This window comes from Vanessa cardui, chromosome 14 (assembly GCF_905220365.1).
Source record: "Vanessa cardui chromosome 14, ilVanCard2.1, whole genome shotgun sequence".
Taxonomy (NCBI): Eukaryota; Metazoa; Arthropoda; class Insecta; order Lepidoptera; family Nymphalidae; genus Vanessa; species Vanessa cardui.
In genome coordinates this window covers 7162012-7176686 of record NC_061136.1, presented here as the reverse complement: position 1 = coordinate 7176686, position 14675 = coordinate 7162012, and the positions used below count along the sequence as shown (strand labels likewise).

General features: G+C 31.6%; 1 protein-coding gene across 6 annotated transcripts in view; it reads left to right on the top strand.

Moving 5' to 3' along the window:
* LOC124535155 (protein held out wings) overlaps positions 1–14381 on the top strand; it is a 62927-nt gene extending 48546 nt beyond the window's left edge. Inside the window, exons 3-8 of one of the 6 annotated variants that reach the window (XR_006966784.1) lie at positions 3989–4105; positions 4541–4681; positions 5163–5283; positions 6102–6434; positions 7031–9197; positions 11405–14381. Coding sequence is in view for 5 of the 6 variants with exons in the window: in XM_047111249.1 (XP_046967205.1) it covers positions 3989–4105; positions 4541–4681; positions 5163–5283; positions 6102–6434; positions 9080–9156 (789 nt within the window). In the remaining variant the exon portion in view is untranslated. Of the gene's footprint in view, positions 1–3988; positions 4106–4540; positions 4682–5162; positions 5284–6089; positions 6435–7030; positions 10402–11404 lie in introns of those variants that run through there. The other 5 variants (XM_047111249.1, XM_047111250.1, XM_047111251.1 and 2 more) reach the window with 5 other exon arrangements.
* The last annotated feature ends 294 nt before the right edge of the window (positions 14382–14675 follow it).

Below are 14675 nucleotides of genomic sequence, written 5' to 3'. Positions count from 1 at the left end.
AGTATCGTTGTCTTTGGGCGGTAGTGAACAATAACAAGAAGTGAGATGGCCCAGTGGTTTTAACGCGTGCATCGTAACCGATGATTGCGGGTTCACATCCAGGCAAGCACCACTATATATATGTGCTTGATTTGTTTTTATAACTCATCTCATGCTCGGCGGTGAAGGAAAACATTGTGAGGAAACATGCATGTATGTAATTTCATCGAAATTCTGCCACATGTGCATTCCACCAACCCGCATTGGAACAGCGTGGTGGAATATGTTTCAAACCCTCTCCTTAGTGGGAGAGGAGGCTTTAGCCCAGCTGTGGGAAATTTACAGGCTGTTATTGTTACTGAACAACCGTCAGGTGTCCAATTTTAGCAAAACTATATCTTTAAAGAAATATTTATTTAACATCCAGAACAATATATTTTACATTTAAAATCAAAAACACTAAAACATATGCGGTACATTATTTTAAAGCGTCCAGTCGAACTGCGGTAGGTTGTATTATAACACATACTAAATCATATCATAAATCTTAAGATGTTTTCTTTTCAAAACGTTTTCGTATATCCATGATTATAACTTTGCAGAAGATTCAATCTCAGAAATCAAAACAATCTGAGTGAGTGCATCGCATATGTTTTATGAAGTTAAGAATAGCTGAAAAAACAAGAACGCTTTGAGTCGTTTCTTCAAATAACATTGTTGTTGATACAATGAACCATATAAAATTATTATAGGTTCCATGTAGTAAGACCTCGGCATTAAAATGTTGGAAATTAAAAAGATATATCATCAAAGGCGATCTTAAATACTTTTGATTTTAGATTATGATGATTTTATGGCAATGGTCATACGTTTTTACTTATTATTTGCACATGGTAGTATTTGCTCAAGGCACAAATGAATTGACAAATCCATTGCAAAATTCTGTTATAAAATAAAAGTGAGGAAAGTAAGGTGAGAGAGAGAGTGCACTTAAGATTTGTATAAGGTTTTGAACACTTGAATATTGTTAGGCCCTATGACCAAAATCGTTCAGAAGCACATCATCATTAGATGATATATCTAACTCTGTATAAAAATGACGACATTTTTAATCAACCTTCGGTCTGTTTTACAACTTGCTTGCATAGAGATTTAATCTATAATCAGTGTAAAAAAAACTGTTGCTACAGAATTGCACATTTCTATTGAATACTATTATGCTGGTGTAACACTGTTGTGTCAATTTACCTAATATATCCGGTACCTAATAACATAATACTATACCGTTGGTGACGTTAATTTGCGGCAAAAAAACTATTCTGATTTGAATTCATGTTTTATTTTAACTTTTATGTACTAACCATTGAATTATAATCAGATTTTGTGTTTTTTTTTATTGTGATATTAAAGTCTAATAGCACTGAAAATGTAAATGAAATAGTTTATCGTTTCTGAACTGAAATTGTATTCATTACGTAATCGAAATACATTTTAAGATATTATCAACATTTTTATCATAATCATTATAGTATAAAACAAAGTTGCTTACCGCTCTCTGGCCCTATGGATAAAAGGATTTTGATGCGTTTTTTTTATTAGATAGATTGATTTGAGAGGTAGATTTTTGTATATATTACATGGTAATATATAAAGAAACACTGATCATTTAAGATGTTTCTTATGTATTGCACCCGCGCCACGATAGTTTTTAATATTTTAATCGAATTTTACTTCCAAACAGTTTCACTGTATACGATCTACAGTACTGTTTTTAAACACTCAGTACTTATTTGGAAATGTTTAGTAAGACCAAAATGTGTGGTTAAAGTGCAATACAGCATATGGTACGTTGGATGGAATGCAATTGATGTTTATCGATTAGATGCGCCGACGGCGAGGGCGTTCCCAGTGTTGCTATTATTAATGTTCGTGTAACTTATACAAGTACAAATCAAATTATTTCATTTTTTAAAACGAATGTTATATTGATTGCTATTGAATTATCCATATCATGTTACATATTGATTGTTTCTTCTAGAGCCTTTCGATTTCAATAATACAATCAACGATAATATATTGAAATATTGAACCATAACATATTGTGTATTTATAAAATAATGAATACTGTACTGACGCAAAATGATGTAATATTGAAAAATATCTCATCATTATTGGTTGTTTGGGTAAAACATATAATTTTATCTATTTTGCATCCGACATCATTAAAATACTTAAAACTTTATTTCGAGTCAAAAGACTTCCGTTGGCCGAATAAACACGATCAGATCCGAGGCACGCTTTTACCGACACCATCTGAAAATATATCGTCGGCTTATAAATTTTTGGGAAGTGTTTCCGCGACGCGCTAACGCATCTAAACACGTTTCAGAAACAGGAATATCTCGCAACGATATTCAACCAACTGCATCACTGTAATTCAGATTGAGTTATGATCAACTAGGAAGCATTTAGAATGCCTAACCTACATTCTGTTGCGACCAGTGTGTTAATTGGGACCGAACACTCCGCTTTGACCGTGACGACCCCTTTCTGGGCCTGAATTTATAAACTCGATATAACTATCATCTCGTAAAGACTTGTTCACTTATTTGAATAAGTCAACACTGTTATTAAATGGATTGAACGGATAAAAATACAATTCAGTTGGAAGAATATATGCAAATTCATACGATACGGTTCGAACGGATTAGTCATGGTGTTTGTACGAACATGTATAAGGCAAAGCTAATGTAACGTGAAACTATATATGTTGTACCTTTTCGAAAATACAGTAATCACTTTTGTCATGAAAATATTAACGGCTGGTGAGAAAACGAATGTGGGCGCGCGGCCAACTAGTGCGACGCTATTTCAACATGGCTTCGCGTCCGGCTGAGCTTTGTTCGCACTTGGGGAAAAATAAGTCACTATTATTATTGATGACTGACCGATGTTTCAAAGTTAAAAGAAAACTTTTTTTTATCTGAAAATATTTGACGTTGGTACAATTTTAAAAATCTTAATTACACAATGGTTTTCGTAAACAAGAATAAATTCAAAACTGTTGCAATAAAACCAGGTATAAAATTGTGGGTAGACTATAAACTTTTTTAAGAAAATGGAGTTTTACCGTTCGTTTTTTGAAAAAATAACACGTAGAAAACCATTGTCTATTAGTCTTAGTTGTATAAATTACTATAAAAAACCTTTGTTCATTTAAAACAATCATTTCTAATTTTGATCATACTGTGCTCTCATAATCAAAATCGCTGGACCGTCAATAATCACGACCGTTTTCTCAGACCTATTGTTTTCCCACTTCCGCATCTCATATTTCTTTCTATTACACCAAAGAATCAGAAATTATTTCAATTGTAAGCTCACATTCACAATTAAGTGAAATCATACACTGCCGTTGACATCGAATTAGTTGTTTTCAATATTGCTATTTAAAATATTTAAACCACTTTGAAGTAACAATTAATAATCTGTCTTAGAAAACAATTTAAGATGACAGACGCGACAAATGTTGAGTCTTCATTTTATCCACCATTTAATACTAAATATTTTAGCTGCGTCCGAAATATTTGATTTTTGTAATAAGTGTACGTATAAATTATCTATGATATTGTGACTTGTTTGGCGATGTGCCAATTGATCCATTTCTTACATTGTATATGAGGCAGAGATACTCGTTCACGATTCATATACATTGAACTGACCAAAGCTTTTTGATGCCTAGGAAATGAGTTTGATTCAAATGTTCTATGCTTCTGCACGAATAAGTAATATGCGCTCGCGGCAAACACAATTTATGTATAATAGTAGTAATTAACCCAGTAGTTGCGCATTAAACACGAACGAGATTAGCACGTGGAAGCATTTTGCAATAAAGATTTTGTTTTTGTTCGCCGAATATTATTTATTATCTTCACATTTTTTTATGATTATTATTATTTGTTACAAAAAAAAAAACTGTATAATGTATAGTATTTACTTCTATTTACAGTTCAACTTTGTGGGAAGGATTCTTGGACCAAGAGGTATGACTGCAAAACAGTTAGAACAGGAAACTGGATGTAAAATTATGGTCAGGGGCAAAGGCTCAATGCGGGATAAGAAGAAGGTAAATCATTTGTTTTACTAAAAATAAACATTTATTAATATGTTCACAAAAGATTAAGACCTATTTTATTTGTGTTTCATGCAGCGCTGCTTGGAATATGCTACAGGTTTATATTATACAATATTTTATCTAAGACGATTCGTCAGAATCATGCGTCAACCGTTTCTATGAAAAGCTGTACAGAAAACCTTAAAAGGATTCATTCTATTACTATTTCCATGAAATATTCCTTTGAATTAATTAATGATTTATTTAAATCATCTTTATCTTCTCCTAAACTTAGCATAATTCACATTTACGAACGTTTTCTAGTCACTAGACATTCTTGGCACTGATGTACCTTTTTCTGGCCCAACAATTTCGTTCATATAAATTTGGATAAACCGTCTTTTGAGTATTACGTATCCAATGATTTATCGTTTGGGCATATTCCAGGAGGACGCGAACAGGGGTAAGCCGAATTGGGAGCATCTTGCTGACGATTTGCACGTACTGCTCACAGTCGAAGACACAGAGAACAGAGCGAAGATAAAGTTGGCCAGAGCTGTTGATGAGGTCAAACGCCTGTTGGTTCCTGTAAGTAACACTTTTGTTCGAATAATGAATGGCTGTTGTAATACAAACAATATTTTTGATATTAAAGTTTAAATTTTATAGGTCTGTCTAAGTCAATGAAATATTCTTAAAGCAACAATAATTGCAGCAATCCCTCATTCACTCATAGTTAAATACTTTATGGATAAAAATCACTACAGACGCGAATACTACAATTATAATTCTTTAAATTCAAAATTTCAATCGCAATATATGTCGGCTATAGCCAATATTTGTCAAGTTTCATACATTTCTAATGCTTGGCTAACCGTGTAACCTGAGACGTTACGTATGTTGTGTTTAAAATTACGCTGAACTAGATACCCTTTCAAATCTCATTTGAAGCTAATAATAATACGTATATTATTTGACCATTAAAATATATTTTAAACTAACTGTTTCTTTCTCGGAAAACAGTGTTATAAATGTTGGATGTTTTTTAATGAACGGGTTTATTTTACAGCAAGCGGACGGTGAAGACGAACTGAAAAAACGTCAGTTAATGGAATTGGCCATTATAAATGGCACATACCGTGACTCAAGCACGAAAGCCGTCGTGCCCGTCAACGGTCAGTGCTTAATAAGTATGGCCGCCTTTATGTTTTGTCACTAATATATAGTATTAAGATCTAACATTTAGTTATAAGATTTACTATTATTACTTCTTGTGTTTGATTTTTATGGGATTGGCATCACATGGGTGGATAAATGTTTCCATTTTGTTTTTAATTTAATTTGTGTGGTTTTCGATCTAATTATAATCTCCGTTTTCAACGCCGAGCAATTACTTGAGCTGAAACCCCAAAAGGACTTAAGTAACCTTATTTTCCTAAAAGCTGTGATGAATCATAAACAAGGATATTTGTCTTGCTCGTATTTGTCTACAAGGAAATCAAACTCACGTATTCTGGGACAGAAGTGACTATGCTTGACCCACTTCACTGACTGATGGTCGATCTGACCTGAAATTCTACGTGGTCAACATTATCTTGCAATCGATTTATAAAATACTAACAAATGGGATAGTGGAATTATTACTCCTCATACTTTTGGTATATTTTTGCTATGAATATAACTGTAATTGAATATTATTTCTGGTTTGTCGACCGATATGAGTCATCCACCATCATTAAGATGACTAACTTAATTGATTTGTGGCATGTCACGGTTGTTAACTCTTAACATGGGTGATTTCATTGCGACCAGTACGATAATACTTTGACAAATTCATTTACAAAGTGCAAAAATGAACATAATCACTATAACTAAATATGAATATCAATGATTGTTGTTATTAAACTAAACTTTCACGGTCCAAATATAAAAAAGATTCATAGAATAAATTGTTAAATAAGACTTAATATTTACTGAAAATTATTGATAACAAAAGGTGAATCCACAGCCGATGAAGAATGGCGACGTGTAGCCGCCGAAACCCAGCGGTTACTGGCGCCAACTGGCGGAGTGGGTGGTGTGGGCAGTGTTGCTCTTCGCACATCAGCGCCTTTGGGAGCTCCACTGATACTGTCTCCGCGCATACCGACAGCACCCGGCGGGCAAGCTGGGTTGCTCAATGGTACAGGCGCTGGTGCTGCCGCTGGGCTCCTGTCTCCTGGAGAACCGTCTCACCAGTTGATCTACGCGTCACCATATGCAGACTACGCTAACTACGCAGCCCTGACAGCGGCTGCCAACCCGCTGCTGACAGCAGAGTACGCCGCCGCCGACCATACGGGTGGGTTATTCGCCCGTTGATTTATTTACATACCATTTGATAACATCTTCAACATTTCGATGATTTATCTCGAACAGAATGAATCATGTTGTGAGTACGTGATTTAAAAAAAAAAACGGATTAATTATTTAAATGTTAGTGTTATCAAATGTCGATTAAACAAACTAACGCTAAAGGTACCGGGTATCAGACTACATACGTCTAGTAGTCAATATCGATTTAGGTAGGTGAATACGATAGAGTTAACTTGAGATTTAAAGCTTTTCGCATTACGTATTAACAGCACGTTTTTAATACACGAACGGATATATTATTACAATCACAATTCAAATATTTAAAAGCATGCTTCTATCAGTGTTCGTTTTATAGCTTAGCTTGACTTGCCTGTTTAAACCCTACTTACATTGTTACCCCATTAATGATAGGTAAAAATTATATAGTCAATTCGAAAAAAATTTAGTAGTACGACAAAAATAACATTAGTAGCTGCTTCGTAATTGGATACCAATAGACAGTACTTATCTAACAGACTAATACAATAATGTAGATAACAAAATTCTTGAACTGTGATTTTAAATGTTTTAATGGGGTTGCAGCGTCGAGATATCTACTTGCTGGCTTTTGACATTGGCCACAATTGCAGACCGCAATAAGATACGACAGGCTTCCAACTTCATCGTTACGGTCATCGCAACATTTTTAGGACCTGGCAAATTGCAATCAAATATCTTACCATAGACTATAAAAACGACTTTAGTTCTACTGCCTGTTAAAATTACCATAGATAAGTCTGTGTGTGGTATTTTGATATGCGTGTCCGCAAGACCTAACCGTCCTTGACAAATTGTTTTTTTAAACGCCTCTTCTAAAGTCATAAGAGCCATTAACAAGTTAGATTTAAGTTTTACTTTAAGAAGGATTTAATTTAGTGACTCGATCATATTGTACCTACGTTATGTTTTTAATTTAAAAACCAATTTTGTTTTTTTTTTCTTTAGCCGTTTTGTACAGTCATACAAAGTATATTTTATATCTCAACAAACAAAGAATATTATTTATTTATTATATAGCATTATAAATTATTTACACAAAGTAATATATAATAAATGATATATTTATTATAACGTTTTCATAGCAGTGTTTGAGGGCAGTTGATATTGTAGTTGAATAATTCTGTAACTGCCAATAGAACTCTTATAAGTTACCGATTTTCGATATACAAAGATATAGAAGTTTATATACGTTATATTATTATACCCTATATATAGTTGCATTGATTGAAAACACACATAATTATCTAAAGTTTTTGTGATAACCCTCGCTTGTAATACAACTAATCAAATAACATTTTGTTAATTTTTATTCGCACACATTACCGGCTTTGCGACGTCCCACAATAATGCAACAACTTCTTGTGAGACATTCTAAGATTACTTTATAAACGAACACAAAATATAACACCTAGTTTATAAAGATATAAAATACTAGAATTGGCAACAAAAAGACTTGCAAAAGCCGGCTCTTTTCATAATATATCTTTAGATACCTATTAATAACACTGGTGACATATCTTGCATGTCATACATTTGATCCTTGTTAGATTTCCCGAATGTGATTAACATGATTTTTTTCTTTTTTTATTATTAACTGTAAAAATCTCTGAATGGCGAAATAATTATTAATAATTCAGTGATTACAAGCAAAGGGACCAAATACAAATTGAATATTTATTACAAGCAAAACAATCGTAATATATTTAACTATTAACCACACTGATTACTAAAAAACCCATAAACATTCAATTTTAGACAATGACGAACAACATTCTAGACAATTATAAATTTTCAAAATTACAATGATAACACAACATTTTATATTTAGAATTATAATGTTATGTTGTTGTTGTAACAATGTCATAATTTATTAATTTATTAGCCATATTATTATATTTATAAACATACCATAGGTTTAAGTATTATTTTTTATCTTTTAAAGATTTTTTAGTTAGTTTAGAAAAGAGTGAGCTTTATGAAAAAAATCAATCAGCCGCTACCTATAGTAATATTATATAGGTTCATTATTCTCTATTCTTGTTGCCGAGTCAGATTATTATTTAAAATGTTCTTATATTAATAATTTCTGTACGATACGATCAAATGAGATTTAAAGTTTTATTTTTTATTTCCAAAGCAATAATTATAGATAAAATTTAGGCGTATATAAGCATAATACTTTTAGTTAGTGATACTGCCAAGTTTCAATAATATCTATGTAAAACATTTCAAACGCTACGAAAATGTTGGCAGTTGATATTATTTACAGATTGCAAATTAAGAATTGTATGAAAGGAATGCCGTTAAATTAATGAGATTAATTTCTTTTCAGCATTTATATATTTAGTTACAGGCAACCTAGGCACTTAAAAAAGCAATTTAAATATCAGAAATCATATTTTCATTCCATGGTAACGATAAACATAAAAATGTAATATTTTTCATTATATTTGTCTTGTATGAACATCAAAATTTAAAAAAAATATATTTTTTGTAAAATTAACGTAAAGCCTGGGTGCCGCTCAACGGTTATTGGTTGAAACTTCATAATGCTCTGTTCAGACACAGATAATAAATATCCTATGCCGCTAGGTATCGTGCGGAGGGCGGGACGGCTGACGCAGGTGAGGGAGCACCCTTACCAGCGCACTGCCTTACCGGCGCCTTAATTCCCGCCAAAACGCTCTCACGCCGCCATTTTGTTAACAAGGTGAGAAGCGCGCGTGCACGCATGCCTTACGATGAATACGCTTGCATACACGATCGGTGTTCATAAAACGTTCAATTGACGTATCGGTAAATTTGAATCTCAAAAATAATATCGATAATAATATCGATACGACATTTGATCGTTTCAGAGCTTAGTTATAGCCAGTGTGTGATGCAATATAGCTAGCGATCATATTCGTTCGTAAGAATGCGTGAGTGCCTCTGCTTTATGGTCTCTCTGTGTCCTTTTCTATATTATTGTGTACTTATTAGTTATGTCCTCGGTTAGTTTGTACGAGGAATATTATGCCCATCACTACTTCAAACCGGATCTGAAGTGACACTGCATAATTTGTAACTGTGATTTTTATATTTCTTTTTTTTTTATAGATTTTTAAACCTGTTACATGTTGTGATGCGAGGCGTTATAACAGTGTTGTTTACGAAATATTTTTTTATGTTTCCAAGTTGAACATCAGCGTTACCAAATTTCTCATTTTGTTCTATTAATGCTTCTGTTGTAATATTTATATCACAACATGTGCCTTCTAAGAGTCACGTAGGCATTATCTATGCGAACAATGATATTTCGGGTAATGTTTAGAAATATATTATCAAGGGAAGGAGGATTGGAATTCCAGTGAATAGCTGACTAATTGAATTTCTTTAAATATATCCAGATATGTCATATCTTTAAGCAAATAAATTCCATGCCGGTGCTACATTCGGGTTGTGAAATCCTTCTTTCCTAAATTTCGCCCAGTATTAGTCAAAGAGAAGAGCATTTTCGGAATATGTGCCATCGCTCCAGTATTAATCAAAATGCCCCATTCTTTGACTTGACATTTTTATATTCATCACAAGTTTTCTTAGTCAATATAAGATTTTTATATATGAAATTTTTAAGCTAGTTGATTTTATTGCCTTAGGTATTATTTTATTCACTTTCTTATTTGAAAGTTTTTTTTATTATTAAGATTTTTGCACTTGTGTCCTTGTGGATTTTGAAATGGCATATGCCGATTACGTATTTTCACGCTTTATATGCAATACTTTTTAAAACTGAACGCTATCGATATTATTATGAAGAGAATTATATAAGATGATATGATATGTTTGTATAAAATATTATTTCAATTGTTGATTGTAAATATTAAATGCATTTTCAGAAGAATATACTTTACAATAAATTGTCTGAAATTTTCCATTGGAGTTTTTTTATTTTTAGCTGGAACAGGATCGCGTATTTGGTTTTAATATACAATACAATAGTGAAAACAATGAGTCAATAAAGTTGATGACGTGCAGTCATTATGGTCAGATGTAGCCTCACACAACTAACATGTAACTCCACAAGGCCAAGTTCCCGATTATTGACATAATAATTACGAAGTGCACTGTCATAACTGCTACTGTCACTGCAGATTTATTTGTAACTATTTATTTATATTATATGAGTCACTAACATGCAAATATGTAATGACATTATCGATCACAAACTTATTAACAATTATAAAGTGAATGCTATCATATACAATTATTATTGAACTATTTCAGATGTGTTGAATAACTTACATACTTGCATCGGGGTGATATGGTTATACATAAGTGATAAGTTTATTACCTATGCTTGTTTGTTTTGGGAAGAGTTTGAAACACCGACGCGTACTGATGCTACTTCACGTGTTACAAACTCTACTCAATGGGAACTATTGGGCATTTAATCCTATTCTGTAGATTATCATTATCATACTAAATTATTTTAACATTTTCAACCATTAACTAAGTAAACTAATTTAAGTATACGTTGTATAATTTATTAACAGGACCATAGCAAACGAATCTAATGTCGCGGCACGAATGCCTGATAGCCTCCCGATATTATTTTTTTTTATCAAAATCTTATTTTTAAATCCGTACACCTTAGACATCGATCCGAGATCCAGTTTGATCGCTTTTATCAGCTGCATGATATGCCGGTCCCCATTCATGGTATCATACGATATTTTTGTGTCCACGTGAATTGCCCAAAAATGTGACTTCCGAGAACGCAATTATGTCTAACCCTTTTGTACAAAACGGCGTGACGCGGGCAGCGTAAAAGCGTTGAAGCTTTCGACCTCGCGATTGAGGCTTCGTGTAGTCGGACCATGACATTTTGATCGATACTAACATTCTGTTTTTCTCTCTTCTCGTTAACCCGGCTAGGTGAGTGCTAATGGCGCCGAGGCATTAACAGAAGAAACGGTCGCCCGCCCGCACAGGACCCTATGTCGCCGCGTAACATATTCATCGGACCATCGACCACCATGTAGCTATAGCTGTTGGGCCTTTCACGTTAACATGTAATATGTATTTTAATAGTCTAACTATTAACATTTATATGCCTGTTATGTTTATAACAAGATGAACTTTATTAACAATTTATATTATATTTCTTTTTGAAGTGGCACACGCCATCGACTATATTTACTGTATTGTAACATTGTACTTCTGTTGTCGCTTGACCGTATTGTTGTTGGAGCACGAGTGTTGTTAGGTTACCCTATCTACCGCGGCGCTAAATTTGTTTAATAAATCTTTAGTATTTAGTTATTTATTAGATCTAGTTATATATTATATTCTCGAAATATAGAAAGTATCGTTTTGTTGAGCAAAAAAATTTGGCGCCGTCGAAATATTATTATGATGGTTTAGAAATTATTTTTAAACTGTTTCAATTTAGATGATTTAAAGTTTTAGAAGTGTGGTTCAATGTAGTTGACGTAAAACTGAAATCACATTTAGTTAAACTGTCTGCTATTTGAATGCATGTTTATTTATACAGAAACATGAATAAGATTTTTTTATATTTTAACTTCTACAATTTTTTAAATGATTTATATGTTAAGTATAGTACAAATTACATAAATATTCGGATTCTGGAGATGAGAAGAAACATCGCCTCTCCAGATAACAAACAAGAGGCAGGATAGAGGTAACTGGATGTAAGTATAAGTGTATTAGGTATTAATCCGCAAAATTATAGATTAGCACGTTTTCATTGGACTGATAATCGAATAAAAGTCTGTGTATTTCATTTACTTATTGACTCTAAAGCCGCTTTGGGAATCCCTCATTAAACTTTAACCAAAGAATATTTAAAAAAATAATGTTCATTGAAATTTTTGATACTTTTTATATTTGAACAAAATTCAAGATGTCTTCCTTAATAAATGATATTGGTCGATGAGTAAATGAATTCGTATTCGTGATTAGTTCTTTTTTTTAAAATAATTATATTTTATAATCTGTAGTGCTTAATATTTATACATAACAAATCGTATATTGCACATCCCAAGTGCCTTAATAATTAATGTACAATGTTTTCATTTTTGTGGTTCTATAAAACTGTTATATTGATTATTTAATAATAAAGTAAAGTTAGAAGAGATTAAATTATTGTTAACTTTGCTTAATGTTAATGTTTATACTTTGTCTTGAATCAATTTAGGCAATTAGTTGTATTTTTGTAAATGTAGTTGTTTCTTAAGACTATTTGTCTTGTGAATCATATTATAAATCATTACATTAGAGCCTTCGTTGCAATCTCCTGTAAGAATCTCCTGATAATAATTATTATCTCTATCAGAATATCACAGATCAATCTTTTTAGCGTGTTTTTGGTGTCTTAATAATGTAGTAAATATAACTCGAAAGTTAAAAATGTTTAAGCAATCGCAACTGGGGCAATTATAATCATATAGTTAATTGTTATGTACATAGAGCTATGTATTGTTAAAAGCAATAATATTTCAATAATTTACTATATTAAAGCTAGTGCAATAGATGTTATTTCAAATTAATATTTTATAGAAAATTCTCATTATTTGAGCAATTATCAAAAGTAAGAGAGATCTGATGTTGAGATTAACAAAATACTATAGTAAAATTTAATCACATGTTACGATTGAGAACGAAAATTTATACCTTAAATTTTATTTAGAAATAAGAATAAATATAAAATATAACTTTTCACGGGAAAAAATTATAAAAAAAAAATATCTTTGTCTTTAAGTGCCTTATTTGAATCTTTAGAATATTGTCAATTTTCATTAAAATATAAAATAATTGTATCGAAATATCGACAAGAGTATGTTAATTTTTTTAGGAAAACATAAAAATTTTTATTAGCCATTTATTCGAATTGTATAATCCTTGAAGTCGTTAACACACTCCGTCCATGATTACTTCATTATTTAAGTACTTAATATGTTGGTCACTCACTCGTATAAATGACCATAAATATCTCTGTGTAATGTATACATTATGCAATGTCTGTGCAAAATCTGTGTTAACATCTGAACCTTATTAACGCCTTACGTAATGTCTTTTTTTTTAATTCAATCTGTAAATTCAAATATTATCTGTACCACGTACAATCGTCATTTTGCAATAGAAACTATATTATATCTAAGCTTTTAACACTTATCTGTTACGACAATTGCAGTGTTATTTTTTTGCGGTGCTATAAACTGCATGAACATAAATTTCTGGCAACATCTTAAATCTGAAAAGAATAAATCACTTAAATAGAATTATGTTTGAAACGACTTTTAACATTATATAAAATATTTTAACATTAAACCTTTAACACCCATTATTTTAAATCGAGTGTAAGTTAAACCATAATAATTTCTGTAGCATTTGGCTGTACCTTTAACTACGGTACAAAAATAGCATTTAAAAAAAAATAATCAGATGCCATACAGTTTTCTCATAAAAAATTGAACATCTATCTATAATATCAATATAATATCGTGATTAATAAAAGTAAACGTACAAAGTTTTTGAAAGTCTGTGTATAGTTATTTTACAATGTTTCACATGATGTATTGTTCCTTGAAACATTTTTTGTGCCATCATCAGACGGACTTTCGTGTTTTTTTTTTAATTATATTTGTACTTATACCTACAATGGCAAATCACAAATGTGCCTTAAAATGAACTTTGTAAATAAATATATACTATAATTTCAATGAAGTATTAAAGGAGAATAAATTCTTACAATTGTTTTCCAAAAACAAAATAGAGTATATCTACTTTTATAGCTTAGTTAAGTGAGATTGTGCATATTACTTATGTCTGTTTTGATGTGTGTTTAAGATTGATTTGGCATTAGTAAATATATTATTTGGAAAAAATCGATGCTGTCTTTAACTTACTACATATACATCCATAAGATTAAACCAATTTTATATAAATCAATAATTCATAAAATGTTCATAAATAATCATAGTTATTAAATGATCAGATGTAAATGATGAAACCCCAATTGGAGCAGAACAGTCTTTAGAAAAAGCTCCAAAACATTCTCAAAGGGAGAGAAAGCCTAAATGGGATATTTACAATTATGAAGGTTTTTTTTTAATTTTTGCATTATATATTTTTATTTAAAAAAAGCAACAAAAATCGATAGAATAATTTTACGCAAATGTGC